This window comes from Aythya ferina (assembly GCF_964211825.1).
Source record: "Aythya ferina genome assembly, chromosome: 11".
Classification (NCBI taxonomy): Eukaryota; Metazoa; Chordata; class Aves; order Anseriformes; family Anatidae; genus Aythya; species Aythya ferina.
The window spans coordinates 10015624-10041707 of record NC_140307.1 but is presented as its reverse complement, the minus strand read 5'-3'; the positions used below and the strand labels follow the sequence as shown (position 1 = coordinate 10041707).

The window sequence follows — 26084 nt, the reverse complement described above, 5'->3', positions numbered from 1 at the left end:
ACAGGGAAAACATTCATTTTCCCCTAGCCATCACCTAAGCCAGTTTCATCCAAAGCATGAACTGTTTGAAAAGGGCATAGAAATATTTTGCACCTGCATGCACAGCACTCTATGTTCAAGTCTAGAAACTTCTGAAAATTTGTTCCAAATAACTATTGTTTTGCATAAAGCTTGTGAACTTTCTTGTGGATTGTCTTTTGTGCCTTAAAAAAAACAAAAACAAAAACCAAAAAACAAACAACAACAACAAAAAAGCAAACAAACAAAACAAAACAAAAAACTTCCAAAAGCACCTATGTTAAAACTTGACTGAATATATTGGTTTGGAAAGGAATTTGTGGCATGTGAATGCAAATCTTCCTGCTGGCCTTCTTTCCTGTGGCCCATATCACAATTAGAGTGGAAAGGAATTCACATCTGGGAAGATGCAGGCAGCAGATCAGGGTATGAAGCCCTGCCAGCAGCAGATGAATCTGTGCATCTCAGATGCAGCGGCCAGTCCTCAAAGACTGGCTCATCCTCTCTCTGGACTGCATCAGCTGGCTCCAGTACTCCTAGCAGATTACAGACAATCTAAACCTTGTGTCACTCTGAACTACTATCCAGGCATGCTTTCTGCAGCCAAGATCTGCTGTAACACTGTTACAGGAGCGTTAGAGAAAATACAAGACTTAGTCCCACTGACACAGGTTTGTTATCTATTACTTATCCATTCAGATACATAACTGACGGTCAACAATAAAGCTTCAATTCCTTATTTCTCAGCCTATGCGCATAATAGACTAAAATAAAATGACTAGCAGCAACACAATACTGCAGTTAACAGTAAACTGAATAAGCTCATGGTATTGTTTAGGAGTTAGTATGCATCGTCACATTAAAGCATTACCTATGTATATACACACCAGATAGCATTAGTTCAACTAGCACTGCGTAACGTTAATTCTGTACTGACATAGGGTAATCGTGCTTTCTTATGCGCTTTTTTCCTGTAAGATTTTGTCTGCTCAAAATCCTTGCATAATGCAAGGACAAAGATAAGTGAAGATTTCCTGAATTGATCTCATTGCTTTTTCATTAAAGAAAACTGTATACATTGAAATACACATGAAAGTACACGTTAAACATATAAGTCCACACATGCATCTACTGGAAAATTGCTGAATTCATACCCTTGTGGCTTTCCCTTTATGTTCTAAAGTATTCTCTCAACTATTGAAGACTTTATCAGTTATGAAATTTTCATGGCTTTATTTAATACCTCGTAGTCTAGTGGAAAGGAAATGTTTCTTTCAATGGATTTTCATTTCACGAATGTTCTGATAAGTTATCGTACCTGTTATACGAGGATACACAGAAAATCTTTGCAGGCTCCATTCCTCAAACACTCATTTTAATTTCAAATTAGGCTCCATTGTGATGGTAAAATAAATACAATTTTGTTTATAATTTCTTACCTGTCTCGACTTCTACGAGAAGGGAAAGCAGCATTACAGCCCTCAACTGTGCAAATATGCATTTCTTTGAGATGCACATTTTTAAAATGCATTTTTACACTGTAAGGGTTTTTAAAAGTCTTCTTACAGATGTCACAATGAAAGCGGCTTTCTTCCTTCTGAATCCCTAGTGCATGTTGACTGACATGATCCATATCTTTAGAGTCTTCAAAACAAGGAATGGCAGCACCCCTGTTTGACAAAGTGCTGAAAAAGCCCCCGGTCAGCAAGTGGTGTTGCAATTCAGGGCAGTCATCTTTAGGAATCCTGCGCTTTGACTGCTCTTTAATATACATGGGGGGTTCAGTCACTGGTTTTATAACATCATTGTGGTGGTGTTTTGGATCTTCATATATAATCTCATGGGGAACTATTTTTAATGGTTGGTTTTCTTCTGGTTTAACCTCTTTCTCACAGTGATGCAATTCATTTTCAGAGATATCCTTGATGTATTTGTTATCTGGCGCAAAGACAGATTCAAAATACTTTGGGCCCTCTACCCCAGAGACAGATTTCCATGAATTACCTGAATGGGGGTGATTTTCCACCCTGTCGGTCACCCGCTTCTCTATCTTATGCTCACAGGACTCAAGCTCTCCATCGCTTACCACTTGCAGACGTGTATCATCTTCAGAACTGGCAACATCACTGCTTTCATTAGGTGTTTCAACAGCTTCTTTCTCTATCTTAATAGGCATACTTGATTTACGAGATTTCTTCTTAGGTAGCATGTCAAATGGCAATTCATTTGAAATAAGCTGCTCTGGTATTGAGGAAGAAACGAGAGGCAGAGAAGGAAGAGTACCTGGAGTATTAGCAAGCTCAGCTGGTGTAACTGGGCTACGATAAAAAGGAAGAACAGGCTGTACTGTCTTTAGATTTGGAAAGAGGACACCATTCTGTCCAATACTGGGAAATCCAGCCTGACCCTTTGCGTCTGTACAAGAGCTGGCATAGCTGGTAATAGTTCTGCTATCTGGAGTTAAAATTGTAAATTCTGTCCTTTTACTATCTCCAGGTCCAGCAAGGGTCAAACTATTTCTTAGATCTTTATCCCTGTTATTTCTATTCATTGGCATATGGAGTCTGGGGTTAGGATTTGCACTATGACGATTTCGACTACGCAAAGAGCTAAATACCATATTGCAGCCCTCAATTGTGCATTTGTGCTTTATCTTCAGATGAACAGCATTATAATGTATTTTCAAAGTACCTTTGTCATAAAATGTCTTTTCACATGCAGTGCAGAAAACACGCCCTTTCCTTGGCCCAGCGCCATTTTTTTCAACAGATTTCATTTTGGTTTCTGGAGATAGTGCTGTCATTTCAAGCTTTGCTGCTGTATTATGTGAACTGGAATCACTTAAAAGGGCATCATCTTCTGTTTTAGTGGTGACATCTGGACCATTTATGCTCCTCTCATTGTCAACTTGAAATGGTGCAGAACTAGAAGTTAAGAAGCTGCTTTCAGAAAATGGCATATGAACATCTTGTTTAGTTTCATTGCTATGGTCCTGACCTTGGTCAATCAAGTGTCTTTCTGGTGGTGAACCTATCAAAGGTGGAGGCACTGGACTGAAAAACTGGAATGGCAACATGAAAGCCATGTTATTTACAATGTTCTCAAAGGGATGAATGTTGGTGGGGCTCATTTTGTCCAAGGAAGCAGAAAAATTAGGACTGTGTTGATTGCAGCTCTCTATGAATGCCCTAATATCCAAATTAGCAGTTGGTGGTGGTATTATAATTGATTGACCTTCTTTCTCTTGAATTGCCATTAACTCTACAATAGACTTAGTTTCTCCAAAACGAAGAAATTGCTGCAAAGTAGCCAGTTCTTCTTCATTGGTCATTATGCTCCAGTGATCCAGTACCTTTCCTGAAGCATCCTAAAGCAAAAAAAATATATATTAAATGAGTGAAATACTAGTTCAGGAAAACAGAAAACCCCTTTCCCCCCATTCTCTATTATTTTTTTCATAGGCTAGGAATTCATGTCTAGTAAAATCATAAAATGATTCTATTTAATGAGAGATTAATGGCAATTCTCTGATATTTTCATCAAATCTTACCACATTGGTGATATTATTTCTTTCTGAACTAACAGTAATACTTTCCAATAAACTATTTTTTTCCACAAAAATTAAGACACACATCATTTGAACAACAGTATCATGTAACTACAGATGGCAGAGATGGAGCAATCAGACCAAGATTTAGCTCCTCATTTAAGTCAAGTATTCTTTCATTGCAAGTTTAATAATCTTCCAAGCAACTAAGATCAGAGAACAAATGAACCTGTATTGATCTATTGCCAGTGTTCACAGAGCACAGCTGTAATTACACTGGAGTGTTGGAGTTCTTTCAAACTCTAGCTATGCCTAACTTTTCCCAATAACTACAATAAATATTTTATCACAGAACATGTATTTGATGGCCTACTGAGATTTTTCACAGTGCATGTAAGAGTTTCTAAGATGATGAAGAACGTAACATTATAAATTTTTCATGTGGTAGAGGTTCAAGGTAATTGATTCCATATTTTTAATCCTAACACTAAAAAGCAAGATTATCAAGACCATTAAATATTGATTTGTGTCATAATGTAAGATCATAATGTTACTTTACATAAAAGGTAACTTCCACAGTAGCAAGGAGTAACATCAGTGTAAGCACACAGGGCCAAATTCATCCTTAGTGTAGCTCCAGTAAGGTCAGTAGCTCTATACCAGAGATGAAGATTGTCCCTGGTGTTTGAAATGATGGCAAATTTATTTGTCACAGTATTATTCTGCTGTATTAAAGTAAACTCACTGATTAAATAATACCGTGATCAAAGTCTGAAGCCTTTACTTTGACACATTCCCAGTAACTTTTTTTTTTTTTTTTTTACATCTTGGGTTACCTTTGTTGATAGATTTAAGCAAAACAGAAAGATTTCACTTAAGCATGAGTAAAAAGAGAGCATTGACCAGAAGTCCACCCTTCCTTTTGTGGTGCAATATTTGTGGCAGACTATTACTGCCTTTCAGACGTACCACATTGTTAACACATTGTGAACTACTGATAATATTAAATGAGAAAAAGTTCTGAAATATGACTTAACTATCATAGTTATAAAAAACCCCTCTTAGTTCAATACCTGTAGCACATATCCACGTATATAATCCTGTAGTGTCCAATCCAGAGCATGGAGAATTTGTATCACTTCTTCCTGCTTCAGAACACTGAAAAGTCTATCCAGCAGAATTTTAAGGCGTACGGGAATGGCTTGGGTTCCATATAGCATGAGGCTACTGATATCAAAGACAACATTGGATTGAACTATTTCTACCTGGCTTGATGGATAGAGGTTGGGAATCCTTAATTTGCTCAGGGCTGAAATGAGAATCATAAAACATAAATAAACATGAGTACTTAAAACTGAATGTAAAGAATATTGGGGTAGAGGGGTGCGACACACAAAGTGTGTGAGGAGGGTCCTAGCATGTTCTATATAGGCTGCAGGAATAAGTATTACCATGTGCTACCCATCCATGCCGGCACTGGTCGCATTGTCGCTGATTTATTTTCCCAGGTTTGAAACACTGACAACTACAGTTCACCAGAGTGCATCGGATAGCCTAGAAATCAATAGAAAGATTGATAGGTAATATACAAGCACTATCTAGGGCGTGCACATTATACATATACAATGCATGCATAAAATCCATATGAAAACAGAGATAATATATTGCACATTGATAGGTATATGCTTGTATAAGTAATCCAGGCAAAACCTGAGTTTAAGCAGAGGTAGTCTTGCATAAATAGAATCAGTCACCTGCTAAAGCACTAGAATATTATGGAAGCAAAATATTTAATGATATATGTACAAAGCAACACTCCTGTAGATACATTTAGGCTGATGCATCTTTATAACAATAAGCTGTTCTTGGGCATTCACCTAAGATAAGCACCTCATGTAAGCACCGCTTTTTCCAGAAAAGTCTGAAAAAGGTACACAAATGAAAATCTCATTCTCTGCAAGTCAGGCTGGAACCCTTTATTGCAATATAGGGAGCACTAATGAGCGATATGCTAGCTTTGCATAGACTCATTCCTTACAGCCAGCAGTACCCACACAGTAAGTCCATTCCGCCAAAGAGACTTCCACTGACACTTCTCAGTAGCAAAGTTCATCAACAAGTATTCCATTGCTTCAAACACTACAATCGTCGGATTTTATAAGGGAAATGCTTGAGAGATAATAGGCGAAACAGAACACACCAACAGATAGTAACCAGTTTTATGGTACAATTTGTGCATTACTCTACTTTCACCAAGGTCATCTATAATGCAAATCAAATTAGTATTCAGATATTCCTAATCAACATGGTAATACAAGCTTGCTTCCTGGAATATATGCTTTCTTCTGTACATGCCCATCTGCTGCAGAAGGCAGACAGACAATTTTGAGGTCCTAGTTAAAGCTCCATAGGGATTGCTACAGAGCAAAGCATTTCTATGATTCCGTATTGCTTAGATCTGATACTGAGAATAGGTTTTACATAAATGGAATATTTATTAAGGGTGGGAAAGTGAAGAAATTAACGTGCAGGAAGTCTGCACTGTTATACAAAAATTATTAGATTATGTGATTGCAATGTATGTCTGAAATTTTCCATTCTTAAAACAAAATGGTTTATATTTTAAAGTACAGAGAAGCAATACGAAGGAAGGCAAAGCAATGCCCACTACTGGCTGCTACTCCTGCTCCTAGGGTCTTATGTAAAGCGGGTACTTTTGCTACTTACTAATAACCATGGAAATGCAAAACAAGATCTGAAGAAAAAAATAACATATTTTAAATGCTGGCATCCCCACACTAGCAGTTTGGAAAACATACAAAGTAGCAAGTTTTTGGGCAATCAGGCTAAGAGAGAGAAAATGTTTAAAATGAAAATAACATGGGAGAAAAGTAGTTTCAGTGGGGTTTGCCACAGGCATTTCTTTTGACCTGGAGCATTAGACTGACTCAGGACAGAAAAGCATACTACATACAACAGTCTGCTATAAACAAGCACGTGCAGGACTTCGAATGCCTACTGCTTTACGTGACAATCTGGAATTTTAAAACCTCAGGTGCTGGCTTAGCAAGGACTTAGTTTACAAGCACATCTCCAAGCTGCAGTGACTTGATGCTGAGACTCGTCTTTATTTGAAGGATGGGAACAAGTGGCAACAGTGCTATTGAAATCTCTGAATCACTTTGCCTCTAATCTTTTAAAGGAGCCATCACAAAATACTGAATTCTTGAGAAAAGCTCTGTGCTCCCCGTAAAGTCATAAAGTACACATCAATACCCTACACGATGTGAATTGCTTCACTTTAATGGAGAATGTATTTTCACTTAGATGCTAAAATCCTTTAATATAACAATAAAGAGCCATAAATTTCTTATGGAAAGGTTGAAAAAAAGGTGTAGTTTGTTGATGATTAATTTCTATCACAAAATACCTAATAATGCAGTTTATTTCTTCTACCTCTGTCATACATAATGTTCTGTGACTTGCACAGACTGAGCCCCTTCCACAGGCAATCCTGCTAAGTTCAGTAAGCTACAGCTGAATTCCACGAATGCATCTTTTGTAGTCTGTCCAGACAAAATTACAAAAGATTACTTCCTTTTTCTGCAAGAAGTAACAGAAATACGTACAAGGAAAAGGCATCTTTATGATAAGTTAATTGAGATTTCATTATTTTTTTTTCCATTCCTTTTCCTTTGGACACGTTCCACAAACCACTGACCTTTAAAACAACTTTTTTTTCTTCTTATTTTGTGTACTTAGCCAAGAAAGATACACCACATGGAATTCTGCATTTTATAGATTTGTGTAAGAACTTTCTTTATAGGTACATGTATTTGTCTGCCTGTATTGGTGCAGAAGATTTCATGTGTAAAAAGTAGAAAACATACAAGAGGCAAATTTTATTTTACATATAGGAGGGAGATGAAGAGAAAGGGAGTATGGTTTTCCTTCTATTCAAACTATGGAATTAACCCCTCCTCAAATCAATACCCAAATGCTTCTGGACACCACTCTTAGAAGTGGTTAGCTTATATACTGCTAACGTATCAAAGGTGTATCGGTGTATCTTTACATCAGTATCTGTTGCTAACTTAAACTACTTGCAAGAATCCCTTAGAAGAAACAAATGTGTTTTACAGGTTGGTAGCTTTTTCTTTTATTCGTGGTTATCAGAGCCTGTTTCCAAAAACTTTTCCAGAAACATTTGTATTAATATAGTCACAGAACATATATAACATGGCAGAAATAACTTTTAAAATAATCTGGAGGGACAGTTTAAAATCTTCACTAATTGTTTGACTTAAAAAAAAAAAAAAAAAAAAAAAAAAAAAAAAACACATTTTAAAAGATGGATTTTGATATTGCCCAAATTAACTTGTATCAGAGTTTAATGAACAGAAACATGGCAAAAATTCATGAGATTAAAATGCTTGTCTTTTGCATGTTAAACCTGCTATCCTTAATGTGCTTAGTCTTAAGGTACTGTAATTATATCAAGTCTTTTAATGAGCTTTATTTTCCCAACAGGTGGAATATACACACAATTTCGCTCTACAGAACAAAGGAATAACTTTATATATTGCATACACGTAAAGCTTCAAAATCATAATTAAAGGATTGGAAATGTAGAGGGAAATTAAAGTAGATTTTTTTTTTAAGTGCAACCTTTTCATTCAGGTTTATTATTTCATTTCTGTTTCCAGAAACATAAAGCAGATGTTAAAATAAAAACTAATAAAAAAAATCTTATGCTATCATGAAGGGTCTTGTTATTGTTTTCCAGTCATTCTGTCCCTCACAAAAGGACCTTTCCAAATCCATTATTAGCATATTTTTTTTTTTTTTTTGAGTTGAAAATTCTGATAAAATTTTCTATGGTTTTACCAGCAAGACTGTGAGAACATGAATTTTGGATTTTTAATGCATGTGATTCTTCATTACAATTTAATGATTAAACCAGATTAACCATTAACCTGGCTTCTGCAAAACACCTAACTACTAATCACTGAAAAAAATCTTAACATCTGTTGCCTGAAAGTCATGACTGCTGATATCTTTTTTTTTTTTTTCCTAGATATTGATGTGGTTTCGATTACACTTCAAAAGTTACTGAACATTTCTTTTCAACCCACTCTCAGCCTTCACAGCTAAAGAAAAGCACAAGCTAATGGGACAAGTTCATTCTGATTCTCGGTATATAATCAGGCTTCATTTCATAAAATAAGTTTGTGATCATCTATGCACTTTTGAAGCCCTCAGGGACCTATGCTCCCTTGGAATTGCAACGTCCTAACAGGTTTAAAACAATACAGTAAGAGGATGGGCAATAGGAGTGTTTGTGATTACCCAATGATATGGAAGTATAACTGTATCAAACCTCACTCTATGTTAAATGGAATCTAGTCTGACAGCACTCCGGCTTGGGAACCAAATTAAAAAGGAAATAAATATTGAAGATCCTGTCAGGACTTAGCCAGGGATCTCGGCTCACACTAGCAAGCAGGTCTGGCTCTCTGCACTCGCTGAGCACTGCATGTGCAGACACCAGGAAAATGGCAGAGCAAGTCTCAGACAGCCCCGGAACCACTTAGCGTCAGTAATGCATGGGTCAGCACCCTCGCTTGTTTCTGTCATCCAAGAAAAACCCTCCCCTTCTTTGCACAAAAGTGATTCCTTGCTTTGGAAACTGCTTATCATCAAGATACTACCGTCCCATGAAGAGCACTAGAGCTTCGCTGCTTTGCTCTGCAGATTACCTACAAAATGGTGCCACTGATGCTATGTTACAGTAACATCTTTTGGAACCAAGACTAGATATTCCTACCAATTTAAAATGCACGTTTGAGGAAAAAAAAAAGGAGCTACATGTACAAAAATGCACGAGGGAAGCTTTCATTACATAGAATGGAACAGACACCACTTTTCATTTCATTCACTGAGGACTTCTAGCAACAAGCAACATCTGCTATGGTCATCCCACCTAATTTTCCCAAAGAAAGTTAGCACGTCGTCCTTTTTTTTTTTTGGTCAGACAACTTTTGCCAATTTCCTTAGGCATATACTCCATGGATAAATAGATCTGTCCATCATTTTTGCCATGATTTAAAGCAAGTTCTCAATTTACATTTCATTCACACTACAACCCAACTGTGTCTATCTGCATCACACTAACAATATTTTTCTTTACACCTATCCCATATACACTTGTAGAATTCCACCCTGTATGTTTTTATCCCTCCTTACTCTTCTTCCATAGCACTGACTTGAGTTTTTGCTACTTTGTTGAGCTCTCTGCAGTTTACAGGAACTAAAATATATTCCAGTATACCTCAAGTATAATCACCCAAAGTGTTGGGCTGCTCCAGATGGGGTAAATTCATAAAATACTCATCGAGACTTAGCCTTACAATTAAGCTTAAACCGCATGTTGATATTATATGTTAGGAGTTTAGATTAAGCATTTTTTTTTCCTTGAAAGAAAACCATATTCCAAGTTGAGTAAGGGCCTGAATCCCAGCTGCCTGTAGAGGGGCATTAGGAGGGCCCCTGAGGCATCTTCAGGGAAGGGCTCCGGCCATTTTCTTCTTCCTGACACTTCAAGAGGAGAACGTACAGCTGGAGGAGGGACAGAACATGGAAACCCTTCACTGCGGGTTAGTAGAGCTGGAAGGACACACCGGGCAGGGAGAAGACACTCACCAAGTGACAGTGCACTTAAATGCCTGTACCTGTGTACCCAGGTCTGACAGCAAGGCCTACCTGAGGGCTACTCCGGACAAAGTAGACTTGGCCTGCATTTCAACCTGCACGTGGCCAGCCCTGTGGCCTGCAATGTTTTCTTCTGCCATGTGTTTAAGGTCCTCAGTTGTGGTTGAGGTCAAAGCTGTCCTGCTACACTACACACTGACAGACTACACACCACTGATAATCCTTCACTGGCAGTGTTTGAAAGCCTTAGCCCTTGAACAAAAGATTTTCCATTCATATGAAATTTCTGCCCACTGCAAGCATATTTGGTTGTTGCAAATTCTTCTGTTTCTACACCAAAGTTTAAAAATACTTCAGACTAAAATAAATCTATAAAGTTATTAAAATAAGGGAAAGGTGCCTGTAAGATGCACACACTTTTTCCACAGTCATCTCACAAAAAACGTTTCTTACAAAGTAACAGTGCCATTAGAGTCATTTACTAAACACAATAAATAGCAACAAACATTTCTCATGAGAAGAAAGAAGGCCTTGCTGTTTGCTGTATCCAGAAAACATCTGATGTTTTGCACATTTTGAGCTTTCAATTAAGTAGAGAAAAATTTGATGTGGATGTGACAGAGTAAACAGCACTGACCAAATAGCTCCAACCTTCCCCATTAACAAACATGTTTAAATGCTAGCCCTAGATGATTCATTTGGCAAACTGCTTATTAGTAAAATAATTTAGCAAAATTCTTGTCTTCTGCGTAAGAGACTAACGAGGATAGAGATGGGAAAGACAGAGATGGGCCACAACTTGCCTTTCCCAGCTCCACTACACATGAGGTTACACCTAAATCCATGATGGCTCCTCAATAAGTGGGCTGGTGTTTGTTCATGCTGAACATGTATGCTCCTACAGAGCTCTGGAGGTACGAGAACTTCTGAAAATACCAGACAAAAAGCTTTTGTTCCAGAGGCCAAGCACGAATTTAGGAGTTTGACTTAACACCTATTGTGCTGAAAATGTTGGCTGGTGCTGATACCACTAAACTCCCACTTGGACCTTCTCTGTGGGGAGACTCTGTTATGATTTTTACTGTTAAAGAACACAAACGCCACAAGTTTGAATACAGTTTCTAGACAATACACAGAATACATCCCATTAATTACCAGAATCCTTATGTGTATATTCATATTGTTTATTTGGGTCCGATACCAAAACCTGACCTCCTTTTAAATGGTTACAGCCTGAGAATACAAGTAAGCAGAGTATTTACAACCCAGGTTCTGCAGCAGGTTACATTACCTCATTATTGTCTCCCTCTGCGGAGCTTAATAAAGCAAGTTTTGGCTAGAACTGGACTGAATTTCTCTCTTGCGGGTGCAGTCTACCACCTGCAGCCGAAAATGTTTAATTGTTCTTGTAATAATTGACGAAAACATCTTCAAAACTGGCCAAAAAGCGGTGGGGCGGAGCGAAACAGCTCAGTAAGATACAAATGAAGTTAGCCAATGCTTCCATGCGATGGTACCACACGGTCAAATCAACCATGATTGTGGATTTAAAAGTTTTAGCCGACTTCTGAATTACAGGCCACTAGTCCACATGTTGCTCGCCACTTTATTAGGAACTTTTACTAACTGAGAACAGTCCTGAGGATGAGTAGCTGAGATAAGAGACTGAATTAAGTAAAGACTTAAAATCCTACAGCCAATTGCGGGTAAGCAGCAGCTTTAGCAGCTAATGGAGAGGTGCTTTGGACAGTCTCGGGCAATGCAGCGAGGTGAGTAAGCAGAATGGAGACATTTCTGAGAAAGGCGGCACACTAACGAGGCCAAACTTCAATCACAGCATAACTTGCGGGATGAAAATCACTCTTCATGCATGTCACTTACCCTAAAGGGCCCCTTAGGGCAACTCTTGTTAATGGCACTGTCAAAATAATTATAAGATGGGAGTGCACGTGTGTGTGTGTGCGCACACAAACTGTTACTCTTTAAACAAAAAGCACTGGACAGTAAAGCTCAATTTTGCTATTCAACAACGTGCTTGCAGATACATTAGCTTGCAATGCAATTAATCTCGCTTGTTAACAACAGGTGTGTGTTGACAGACAGCTTGGTCAAACTGGGGAATATATTTAGCTCCTCTTTTCTTTTACTCTTCAATTAGGAAAAGAAAACAAGAAATACAAATTAAGGAATGAAAAATGTCACCCTATCATTATCTTACAGTTATTTACTTTTGACCCTGAAATAAACTATAGTGCTACAATTCCCATGGTGTACCTGCCCTACTCTGTGTAGATCAGAACCGCTTACATTTTGCTGTCTATTAAGCAGTATTTATCACAAAAATCTCAACTTTCTTTCTAACAAATATACAGCAAAAAATCATTCATATTAGTGTATTTCAGAAATGAATAACAGGTTGATGCAGACTGATGAGGAAAGCTGCTCAGGGTTTGGGGGTAAGGATAAGTCACCAAAGAGAAACGGTGTGAAATTTGTTATGATGAAACACTACCTGTTATTTAAACTAGAAAATAGGCCGTGTGCAGGCTATTTAACCCTACTGGCATGTTATGTATCCCATGTTAAGTGCTGAGACTACAGATCTGTCCAAGATCTAAAGCTTAATTAAATATTTAACTCCAAGTCCTACATTAACAAGAAATAAATGTTACATATATGCACAAGTTGTAAGAGAAATGAAGAATATTAGTATAAATGAACTGCAAGTCCTTTAAAGCATATAAACCCTTTCAAGTATGCCTTTAACTATTTACATAGTTTAAAGAATGTTATATGTGCGCAACATGGGTGAATAAACGTTTCAAAGACAATCCCAACATTTTCAGCTCCTCACACCGCTGCATGAATCTTAAAGCCATAAAATAACACATGCTTAAATTCCTCCCCTTCTTGTTGCAGACAGAAAAGATAGAGAATGAAAGAAAAATAACAGCACTCTGAAATATTTAGTGTTACGCAATTTCATTTAATGCAATTTCATAAATTTTAAACCCAAACAGTATTTGTACACATACACGTGATACTATCTATGGTGCTACAGAGTTATGCAATACTTTATGCAACAGTGTAGCTCCATTGGTAATTTCACAATTTAAAACTTAGTATTCCTTTTTATTGAATGCAGGTGAAAAAACTTGAAACGGCTTTCGGACATCAGTTTAAACAGCTAATAAAAGAAAACCCCAAACTTCTGAATTCAAATTTGAAATATAGCTGATCAACAGTGAGGAACAGTTATTTTGATCTTTAGAAAGCAGGTATCTGTTTAAAGATACAATCCTACCATGGTTTTAAAGTGTGGAAATAAAATATTACTGTTTTTTATCCTAAAATGACAAAAGTCTCTCTATTAGAATTTCTCACTTTTTGCTCAGTCCTTCAATATTGTTTACTTTGAGTTTGAATATTGAAATTTCAGTCCCTAAAGAGATTTTCAGATAGTTAGTAGCAAATAGATACAGAGAATTATTATTATTTTTTTTTTAAAAGTGATGAAGCTATAAAACTTCAGCTGTAGCATCTGCTAGGACAAAATCTGCTGGCTGCACAGCGCATAGGAACAGAGTTCCTGCACCACGTAAGTCATGAAGGGCAGGAGATGACCCAGGGGGCCAAAACAATAGCTTTTCTTCCCTGCATTTTGTGGATCTCTTGCTGGAATAATGAATTCAAGATCTGTAGCTAAATTTTAGCTCAAATCTGCATGAAAATATTTAACAAATGCCAAATCCTATGAAAGGTGCTTTAAAAAACATATAGCAAAAAGTGTAATCTACAATAAATAAATAAATAAAAAGAATATTTTAGTTCTTATCAGAGGAAAATTTAATATAATAGCGGAGTCTTCATTACTAAAAACAAACTAAATCACTGGCTTACTTGATGGGAAATAGAATGACATGCTCAATGTTGTATGAACAGATTTCTTAACAACACCATGAACAGGCGCAGAAGCTGGAAGTCAAGGCATTTGGTATAAAACGACCAAATCTTGTTGCAGCCTAAGGAGGCAGAATTTCATCCCAGCTATAGCGAGCCCACAAAATGGCCCAAAATTTGGAATAATTTTGCCCGTTCATGACAATTTAGCTCTCCTGCACGTCTGGATATGTTTGCAGATGCCATTCTCTTTATGGTTCTAAATAGGTTGAAGATGGTTCCCTAGTTCAAAGAATTAACAGAACAATTACTTTTAAAAATCAATCAAGCAAGAAACCTTACAGTAAGTAAAACAAGAAGGTATTTTCCATAACATAAGGTTAGTTACTTTTTACATGTTCACCTATGGTTAAGCTGCAACTGCTAAAAACTCTGAAGTTTGATTTACACAGAAATGCAGAATTATACTGGTTATATATAAAAAAACCTTATTAGCATTATGCATATAATGTAAACAGATCTAATGTAATATTACATTATATGTCCTTTGAAAGCCAATATTTTATCCATTTTCAGTAAGAGAAGAAGTGAGAAGGTATTGTTCAGTGTACTTTGTTCTAATCACTAGAACAAAGAAAGGCACCGCACACTGTCGTTAGCAGTTACAAACAATGCAAGTCCTACTTTGCACCATGACCTGGAGTGAAGGGAGGCTGCCCACCTCACATTCCTTGAGCAGAGCACTAAGCCCCTATTTCAGTATTTTAAAACTAGCAGAGAAAACAAGAAGTCTTGTCTAGCATAACGCTAGCATATTTTCCAGCAAACTGCAGTAAACAGAACTGTATTTTCAAAGAGGATGTTAAAAATAGAAACATATGATCTTTTCCCACCTAGAATTGTATCCTTACAATTAAAGACTATTAGCTGGCATCCCTTTTAACCGTCAAACTCAGACAGTGGCAGTTCTATAGCCACAAAGAGAAGCAGTAAATGAGAAGAACATGTTACTACACTGCATTTGAGAAAGTTTGGCTCCAAGCTATGCACTGATTAATATCAGATCTCCTTCTTTACTTGCCTCTTGACAATCTTGTCACATCTGGCTGACAAATCCTTACAAGCTTATCCAAACCAAGGCAGCCCAGATCATGCTCCGGGAGTAGCTTGAAGGAAGCGGCAACACCAGCCATGCACTGATGTGCCATCATGAAACTAATGAAGCTGACTTCACTTGCAGACTGCAGGAACACGAAGAAACACAACATGCCTCAAGGTTTTGCAACATAACGCAGAGTTAGCTCACCAAAAGATAAGACAAACAATCAGCTCCCGAGGTTCAAGAAGCCAAGTAGTTACACGAATTACAGAAATTTATATATAAATTGCTCAAACGACAATCTCAACTAAATGAGCACATCAAACTCCAACTTCGGCTCAGATGTGAAAATTGACTGCTAACTGCCTTTCAAACAATGGTTTGTTTTAAATTAAAACAAAACCAGCTCAATTCATTTTCTCTCTCTCACATCCACAAAATATCAGGAAGTTGCCTGGCTCCCCACATTATTTAAACTGAAAAACATATATAAATTTTGTAAAATTTATATAGAAAACACAAATACAAAAATAAAAGGAAAAAAGAAATAGGGGAAGAAAGGAATAGTGTCACTTTTTATCCACAGGATTTTACAGAAGGATAAGCCACAGCCTGTATATATCAGTAGCCTTCCCTTGGGTTAGCGATCTGCCCTCTCCTCATTTTTAAACCAAGGATTCCTTACACAGAGGACTAGAAGTATCTGGCCAATTAATAAACCAGAAAGTAAAATGCTGTATCTTAAACACATCTAACAAAACCTCATTATGTATGAGATGACAATTAAACCATGTTTATTTTTCTACATGATAAAAAAAATCAAAATAAATTAAATAAGCATCTTATATTCTGATGCATTTAACCTCTTAATGAGCTCAATATATTTAAAAAATAATAATAACAGAAGACAACCCCATGCACACACACACACACTCCCTCTCTCTCCCCTCCCTCTGCCCCCCCCCCCACAAACAGACTGATCCTAAGAAAAGAATTACCGGCCTTATTTTCTGGATGCTAAATAGTCAGCAATAAATTGAATATAAAGGGCATACATTAGATTCCACTTTACTGGTAATTTTAAAAGAACTTCGTACTGAAATTATATTGTTGACTGCTCTTCAGTGCATTTATACGTCATAATAATGATAATGTATCTGCTTAAAGCACTTCAGTCAGAACACATCTGAGTCACAAATCACAGATTTTATTGTTATTAATGTATATCGAGGACTTCTACAATTAAACATTGTCAAGTATTTATGATTTACATGCTACTACTTCAATTGGAAAACAATTATACAAGTGATGGCTCTGCTTATTATAATCAGCCTGCAATTCTGCATTACTTACTGTAGAATAGAAAAGTCATACAGTTGTTTACAGTGCACAGCAGAAAGAAAAGCAGGATTTATTTAATATAAAGTAGTTTTCTACTTTCACAGTATCTTTTAGTAATTAAGAAATGGAGAGTACATTTCACTATAGCTTTCATCTCCATTGTTCATTACCCAAAACAACACCATTACAAGAATTTTTATATCTCCACAGTGCATAACCACAAGTAAAAGTTGCACAGTAAAAACACACATTCATATATAACTGCAAAGAACTTTCCTTACCTCAGACATTCTTACTGTGCTTATGTTTCCAGAGCTATAAAACAGTTTCCCATTCCCTCAGTGAGTTGTACAAAGAAGTACTGGAAACACTCCTGTCTGTACAAGTACTAAGGCAGAACCATCACACGCCTCTTTACTCTTGTCTGACTCTGAGCACCTCAAGGTCTGATGTATGCTCAGGCTGTGCACAGGGGAGTGAAATAGGATCCTCCCCCTTGGTGTTCTCCAGACCTACAGTACGAAGTTGTGTCTGCCTCTCACCTCTGCAGCCAGCTCTCACCTCGCTGCCCCGGAGTGCTGTGCTCCAGCATGCTCCTCCAGTCGCAGGGCAGTCCCCTCACAGCTGGCTCGAAGAGGGCATGACACTCATCTTTCACAGAGATTTGATCAAAAGGAGTCACGGAGGCTTGAGGCACTCCTAATGCAGTGCGAGGAGATTCTACCTCTGCTCTGGCAGCCTAAGTAATGCATTAAATCAATGCAGCTGACCTAAGGCCTATTACATTTTTTTTTTCCAAGAGTGTACAACTATCTGCAAATAAGCTACGAGGTACTTACGATTAAAATTACTTATTTTTAGTGTCGGAGTGTTGTTTTGCAAATTGCAGCTGCTGATTTTTTTTTCTCTTTCTTTTTAAACATTTGCAGGTCTTAAAGGTTCATTGAGTGGGGTGTGTATTTTTTAAAGTTAAAACATTTCCCCCTATCAACTTACTTCTGTGTTAAGGCTGAATTTTATTTCTTTTTATGAAGTTGAAGCTTCCTATTAACAGAAGTACAGGCCATAAAGACAGGAGAAGAATTACTTTCCAGTAATTGGGCCAAAATCTGTTTTGAGTTATTCAGGTGTTGGGTTGCATTCATGAGTTAGAACAGGATTTTTGTCATAGTCATCTCTCACCTATTTAAAAAACAAAACAAAACCACGAAGAAAACACTTCTCCCTACTCTAGTTTTGCCTCCTATGTATTATTTCTTGGCACCCTCCTAAGCCAGGCACACACCGTGCTACGCCCAGAAACACACATGAATAAGTCTCACTGGACTCAGTGGGAATCCTTTTAGGAACATACCAGGACAGTGTTTGACCAGATGAATACCTGTAATCCCATAGGGAAGGCAGCAGGAAATAAGATGGCTGTAGGGAGAAGAGAGCTAACGTAACAAATAATTGTTGGGTAATTTGTCTTCTAATCCTATTTATTATTTGCTAGATATATGCACAATGCTTAAGGAGAGAACCTGGTTTACATTTTACCGAATACTGGAGTAAAGACACTGTCAGCTCCACCACAGTGACTGGAAGCAGGCCAGATAAAGCCAATTTTAAAGCCAATACCAGAACCTGGGCCCACAGAGCACAACATGAAGCATACGCTTTCCCTGAATCCATAGGTTTCTCCACTCTATACCTTATTTCTCCAACTGAACTACTTACAAAGACTGAGAAAAAGAGAGGGGGATTTAGTTTCTCAGTATGGCCTGCCAGATATTTCTGCCAAAAAAAAAAAAAAAACACTGAAGTGTGCAAAGAGTCAACCACCGATAGGTCCCCCCCTAGCAGAGCTCAGCCGAGGGCCACCTCTACCAGCACTGGGCTCTGCCAAGGATGCCAGGACTCTTCCATGCACATCATCAGTGGTCCTACGAGCTGTAGGATGAAGCATCCACCAAATCACAGCCACGTGATGCTATTTGAGCTGATTCTTAGGAGCGGTTTTAAAAGCCTATGCTTTGTAGGGAGGGAAAACCCGAACTGCCCTCTCATGATGATAACTCAAAGCCAAAGGCACACCTTGTTACTAAAATTGTATTTCCCTCTTAATGAAACAAACAGCAGTGTAGCTAAGGAGTCTACCTGATTGAGAATTCTCCAACAAAGAGTGGCTTAAGATTACACAAACCGCCAGAAGGTCTGAATTTACTTCAAAATGATAAGTGACTAAAAGTCAGCTGTGTGGAGAGCTGTTCTCCCCTCCAGCCAGTTCCCAGGAAAAACCTATTTACTAGCTATCTGCCATTTGCCTGGAAGATGATAATTCTTATTAAATGGGCTAACTATCCATAGCAAACAATTTAAGACCAATTGACTTTTTTCTTAATTAATTATCTACTAACAGTCTCTTAAGCATTATTTTCATTGTTCAAGCTTTTTCAATTAATATTTTATGGGAACATATTCCAATCTTGCTCTTTTTCAACTATTCTCTATTACTGATTAGCATTTTTTCAGCCTTTTACTACCTGTGCTCCATTCAGTAAAATCCAATGATCTCTAGCATAATGTGACACGTTCGAGACAATTTGTATTTACAGGTCAACTTTTAAAGAAATTGTAGCACACTAACAGCGTTTGCAGTAATTTCAGCTGATTCATAGTTCAAGCTTGCTTGTACAGAACAAATTATCAAGATGTATCTTGAAGAATGACCAAAATTGAAACCAGACAGTGACTCCCATAACTCCTCTTCCAGCAGTGAAATTTAATGGAAAAATAGCTTCTTTGGTAAAAAATAAGCTTCAGGACAGAGCCCCAGGCTTGAGCCAAAGGTCTTGGGTTCGATCTGGGACTCTGATATCAAATTGCTATTTGCAAGTTATTGCAATTTTTGCAATTCTGATTTTTATTTTTTTTTAATCGCATTTGAGTTGCAAGCTCCTTGAGGAAACCGAGGCATCTATCTGTGTTCTTAGGGACACTGTTGAGGGCAAAAGAAAAGGTTTCCCAGGTCTGAAATCCATGCAAGTCCACATGTAAACACCTAGAATCATGGCGTAACAAGGCAGCCCAAAGAAAGCTGCTTTCTCTCCCTATCTGCCCCAGCCTGCCTCTCCTTCGCCATGTCTCAGCCTGTGTTCAGAGCAGCACGAACATATGAGGATGTAGGGCAGATTGTGAAGTGCTAAAACTCCTTCACCACATTCCAGAGTACTCACAGTTTTGAGAAGATCTCCAACACATGGAACTGGTTACAGACAGAAAGCTGCTGCTCTTACCTGATTTTAGTATCTAGCATTTTTTTTTTAAAGTAGGTATTAATCATAGGGAATCGCTGCAACTGAGATAGCGTGATGTAGGACAAAAGAGCAATGTCATCCCCAGAAAAACGTTTCTCTTGGCTTTTTTCAATCATGATTTGATGGCTGATTCCAAAACAAAAGAAAAAAAAGTCATTTTAAAAAGACCTTCCACAAACTATTCAAGCACAATCTAAATGTTAGTAGCAGCTTTGGTTTTTGCTGCTGTGTGCTCTATGCAAAGGGACACGTAACTTCCCCAAGCACACACTGTCTGTGTCAAATTCTTTCTACCAGAGTTAGCTACAAAATGGCATTAACCTCTGTGTCCTGCCTGCTTAGCCTAAATTCCAAACACGTAATACACTATGCCCCTCTTCCTTAAATCAGTGCTGGCAAAGATCTCCGTGCTAATTTAATGGTCTGCTCACTTATTGCCTTGGAGAGAGGTGTGGATCAAACATTTCACCTTACAAAAGACATGTGAACTAATGGTCTGCCCCTTGATCATACAGATGGGCAGTGGGGCACCTTTCAGCAAGGAATGCCACCAGGAACAAGAATTACACACTTGTCCAGAGCTGAAGGGACCCAAGAGTCTGGGGAGATAGGAGGGAAAGAGGAAAAAGACCTTAAAAAATGAAGAGAACCCATGGTCCTGCCATCAAGACAAACACACTTGGGGATCTGGGTTTCAAATGACAAAATAGTTTTAAACTCTGCATACTGCTTTTTATTTAAGCACTTGTCAAGTACAACAAGGCCAGCTTAAGCCATAGAGTACGTGAGAAGCTTTCTCAAGGTGTGTGGAAGGTCTGGGTATGGCACTCCAGTTCTCAACTAAGCAAGCAACAGAGAAACCCAACTCAAGGTAGGCTGATTTTGAAAGGTGGCCCAAGCAGATAATACTGAGCTATGGTGTACAAAACTGTTTTCCTTTAACAGTTTAATCTGAGTGTAAATGTTGATCACTATTTTGCTATTTATATCTCCTTTAGTGTAATTACATAAAAAGAAAATATGCAGTTTATTTAATACTACCTGCATTTATACCTCTGCTTCAGCACTACTTTTTCTCTGACTGTTCACTCCATTACCTTCCTTTGTTAGCTCAAAACAGCTCAGGATGCTAATATTTGAAGTAAGACTTATTATAGACCCATAAAGAAACCATCAACACCAGCTGATTCCACTGATATATCCCCTCTCCATAGAAAGTCACTGGCATCAAGAAAACCTGCAGTTAAGTTGTGAAATAGCTACCTGAACAGAAAGTTTCTTTTCATCTTTTATTAAATATCTCTTTATGTCAAAATGCATTTCTTTCTGAAAAAAATTGATAATGGATTCTGTAAGTTTGCCATCTAACAGTTGTTGTTTTTTTTTCAGGTTACATAGTTACATCCTTTTTTAAGGCCCAGTTCCCTGCAGGAATGGTACCATAATTATACAACATGGCTTAATTACACACTGCACAGAAAGAGCTTTTCAATACTGGTGTTAAAACATGTTGCTTGAAAACGTGAAATACAATAAACCAACATACATGGCTTGACTTCTCTGTGCTAATCACTACATTTGTTCATGTCATATCTTATTAATCTCTTTGTTAATCGAGGTGGTCCTACTGCTGATATTCCTAGCAAAGCTTTCCCCAGCTTCCAGTGATTTTTGGAATTGTGTATTTTCATTCTCCTGTTCTCATTCCCCATTTTTGCTAATTTTTTTTTGGTAGATGTCATAAGATCAGCTGAAGGGATATGCTGTTCCATTTGACTTTTTGAGAGCATTAACATACTTTAACATTACTCTGTTCTATTCTTTTGCTTTCTACCATTTTAGTTTCCTCTGTTTAACGCAGCTTTATACTAAAGCAAGGGACACACAATTAGCAAGTACTTGGTGACAAACATAAATACAACATTTTCTCTTTTCTAATGAAAGCAATAGAGTTAATCCATTGCTCACATACACCATACAGATGAGTTCATCCAATTTTCTGATAACTGGGGCTTTCTGTTGAATGCTTACAATTTCATTCCAGGACTTGACAGCATTTACGAAAACTCCAGATTACTTCTTTCCAGCATGCTCTACTTTGCATTTTTCAGCAGTTTTATCTGCTCTTCAGGTAGGTTTATTAGATCTTTTTGGAGAGCTTTACAATTCAGAGTCTTAATGAGTCTAAAACATGTATCTTCTCTGTAAGCAGCATTTCTTCTGTACTCTCTCCAACCTCCCCAGATTTTTAATAAACACCATCTGACCCACTCCGAAGCCTGGAGCACCCAGTTTAACTATTAGCCATTTGCAAACTCACTGACTGTTCCTATTCTTTGTTCTCTGTCTTTTTGCCAGCTAAAAATGTTAAACTAAACACTTTACCTTTCACCTTCTTGCCTAGTAGGTGCTTTCTATGCTTGGATTTCAGTATGTATAACTGAAGAGTACAGGAAAAGAGATCACGAAGAGCTTACATAATGACCTTATCTTCTTTAAAATGTTTTATGAAGTAATGTCCACAGAATTCAAACTTCAAGGAGGGACAGGCTTCAAATCCAAATCTGTATTTGGAACTAAAACTTGTCAATGGGCCAAAAAAGCATCAACTTTGAAGTTGCCTAGCCCCTAGAAATATACCTAGTTAAAAACATAGAAATATAGAAGCTTTATATATATAGATATATACGCAGTGAATATCAAGACGGAAAAGTTGTTATGAAAATATGAATTGCATCACATCACTGTTCAAAGTAAGTATATTTTAACTGACCTGCCTGAATCAGAACAGCTTTAGACACTTACAGACTTTTCTTGGCTCTCTCCTTCCATTTCTCCCTAACCCCTGGGCTGTTAGAAAGAAAATTGGCTTACCCACTGACTCTGTTTCTTTCTTTCTCCATTTCTAAGTTCTTGAACTGCAAAGAAGTATGCAGCTTCTATCTAAAAGGATGGCAAAAAGCTGTATCACTTTATCATATATACGACATGTCTACCCAACCAGAGATAGTGCTCTAAGGAAAGGATGCAGTGTGGATGATACCCAAGTGTTCTTCGCAGCTCTGTCCACCCTTTACATGGTCAGTGTGGTTTGGGGTGGGCTGCATAAAGGTGCCAGAGGAGAATATGAACCTGCAAACCTTCGGGCTAGATAAGAAAGGTTATCAAGCAAAATGCAATTTTCAAATCTTATCTAACAGCCAAACATTAATGGGAGCTGAAGTCCTTCGGTGGCAGGGATTAAGGTGGGAGCTGTACTGGCTACGCATTTTCCTTTCTGCACAATTCTAGCGATTGCCCTCTCATCTTGTAAGTCTTGTGAGGAGCATAAAACATTTAATTGCTAACTCTGTTATTAAGGAATCTACTTTGTCAGACTGCAGCCTCTAACAACGGTAAGTCTCTTAGAGCAAATCAGTTTTGATACTGATGTTTCTCAGAGGTGCAGCATTTAATCCTCAAATTACAACACAAGTTTTAACAGGCAGATTCTGTCTGTCACTGAGATTTAGTAATTAACAAAAAAAAAAATCCACCCCCCCCCTTCCTAGCATTAATGGTTTATCAAAAGAATACCAGTAATTTCACTTAAGATATAGTGATGATCCAGGCAGAAATACAATGGGGAGAAAGACTTGTTTATGCTATCTGATTTAAAGTGCCTAGACAGAATTCCAGAGACTTTGTGTTGTCATAAAAGGAATAGTCAGTAACCATGTTTGTGCCCCCAGGCCAAAGGGTGTGACATTGGGCCAAAGGTGTGTCAAAGTCAGAAGAAAATGTCTGCCATAAAACTGGGAGCAACTCATATTCACATGGTTAAAGAAAAGGAGAGCCGGCAGTATGATACCTGAAACATTAATGCCATTGTTTTGTTCACTCCCCCCCCCCCCCCAAAAAAAAAGGTGATAGAGTCCTACCAATACAGGAGACACTTCACCTACAGTACTGAGCTTTGTATTTATTTTCACAGCCTCCAGCATTTTCCTTCCCTCCCCCCCCCCCCCCCCCCCCCCCCGATTCTTTAATACCAGGTAGTGGTTTTCAACTGTTTAAACCATGGCATATAATAACCGATGAGTAACATAGCAGTAATACCAGTGGTGGCATTTTTACTTTGTTTCATGGGAGTGTCAGAGTATTACAGAGATGACTAGGACGTGTCTCAGTGGCAGTCTGATAAAATGAAAGATGATTTTTCCCTGCCCACAAGTTTTGCCAAGTTTAAATCATAAACATCATAAAGGTTATAGGACATTTTTTTTCCAGGCAATGAAATAAAAAGCAAACATTCTATGCTTTCAAATTAATTTCTGAAAGAAGAATTATTTCAGAAAATTACTACAGCTTATCTGAAGAAGATTTTTCTCTCTAAGCTCATAACCTACACATTTCTGGACAAACTGTTGTGTTTAACAACCATGCCTGAAGTACTGTGACCACTAGGACAATCAGAGTTCATTATGGATGCTTATTTACCAGCTCTCCCACGCTGATGAAGACTTATCTTACAACTTTATGCTTTAGCCAAAACTTCTGTTCTCATTTATCTTTTTGATTTTAGATCCACCTTCTTATGGAATAGGAAGAAAAAAATTTAGTTCCTATTTTTACAGTGACATTCCATGAAACCTCCTTGGAATGGTCACCCACCTTCCACCTAGTTGGTTTCTTTAAAGCTACCGATTTTATTAGCTTATTCCAGACATCTGCCTGCTCTTTTTTTTGTCTCAAATATGTGTTGAACTTCTGAAGTTTACCCAGTAGTAAAAGCAGAAGGTATAGCAACGTCCTGGAGAAGCATCTGACTACCCCCTTCAACCAGGATACCACATCAATACCGGGATGGTTTTCAGTGAGCTGTTTTTAATGGACAGCTCCCAGGTGACACCAGACACTGCTGCTGCAGCCGCCGCAATATCATACATCCTTGATTGAACTTTGATTAATTTTCCAGACTTTCAGAGCCTGTGGCAAAAGGATCCACAGCGGTAGCTGCAGCCATTAACTCCATCTTTTGCGATTTCTCCTTCTTCATTATGTTTGGGTCTTGATTGAACTTTGTTCCAAGTTAGTAGCTTTTGGCTATGGACAAGGGAGATAAGACTTTAGGAGTGCAGGAGGATAATACGTGAAAAACTTACAGAGAAAGCTGTCCAGCTAGTTGGTAGTAGCTTTGGATATACCTTGATGATATGAGTGGTGTTAACAAAAAAAGTTGTAATTCCAGCAAAAACCAGTCTAAATAACACAGGCAACCACTTCATACAGCCATATTCCAAATGTCTTCAATGTTTGCTTGTGTGTAACAGATACTATTTCGTTATGCTGGACAGATTCAGAGTTGCTGCATTCACACAATGAATAAAAATACCATTTCTGGGCAAAAACAGAACTTTACAGAAGGACTTGTTTAAAAATCCATGAATAATCCCAGTGGCTTCAAAAGATTATTTGCAGAGTGTGCTGCTAAATGGCGCGAGCAACTATCCCACTATTTTTCTGCTCAATATGATAACTTTACAGTGTATAGTCAACCTAGTGTTTGTTACATTATCATATCCAAAAAAGCAGTTTATGAGCCGCTAGGACAGATCTTACACTTCTTATGAAAAACTAAACCTGACAATACTTTACTGAAAATGTTACACTGAAATTTTCCAAGCAATCCTTCAATATTTTCATTACCTTACTCTCTTCCTTATTTCTGGCCACAGGAAGGAAAAAAATCTGGATAGTTTAATACGTTAGTAAAGTCACATTTCAGTTCTAAGATTAATTCACAAAAAGAGACAGTTTTTCCTTCTTTTCTATTCTGCTTTTTTTTTTTTTTTTTTCAATTAACGCTTGAATCTGGCACTGTGATACATCCTCAGACCAACCTACATCCAATTTTATTGCCAGCTGTTGATATTTGCCAATGGTGGTATATAGAATTGGTATGCAAAAGTGGCTGTAGTGATCTGTAGAGATTTTTGCCAGAACCTACAAATGCTGTGTAAAAGCCCCTTTCAGAGCTTGAAAACCGAAATTAACTGATGGGAAAAAATATTAAACTATTAAGGGTGATTCAAAATCCACTATGAATCAAAGATATACATGATGTTTCCATAACACCTGACACAATGGGGCTCTGTCCCTACAAGAGGCCTCTGGGCATTCCTGTGAT

At 37.8% G+C, this 26084-nt stretch overlaps 1 protein-coding gene across 2 annotated transcripts in view; it reads right to left on the bottom strand.

Annotated features, from left to right (window-relative positions):
- BNC1 (basonuclin zinc finger protein 1) overlaps positions 1–26084 on the bottom strand; it is a 76240-nt gene that overhangs the window by 3600 nt on the left and 46556 nt on the right. The window contains exons 1-4 of one of the 2 annotated variants that reach the window (XM_084532093.1): positions 16898–17049; positions 5017–5119; positions 4639–4874; positions 1458–3385 (exon numbers count right to left, since the gene is read on the bottom strand). In XM_084532093.1, coding sequence (XP_084388219.1) covers positions 1458–3385; positions 4639–4874; positions 5017–5119; positions 16898–16906 — 2276 coding nt within the window. In that variant the 5' untranslated portion in view covers positions 16907–17049. Of the gene's footprint in view, positions 1–1457; positions 3386–4638; positions 4875–5016; positions 5120–16897; positions 17050–26084 lie in introns of those variants that run through there. The other variant, XM_084532092.1, reaches the window with a different exon arrangement.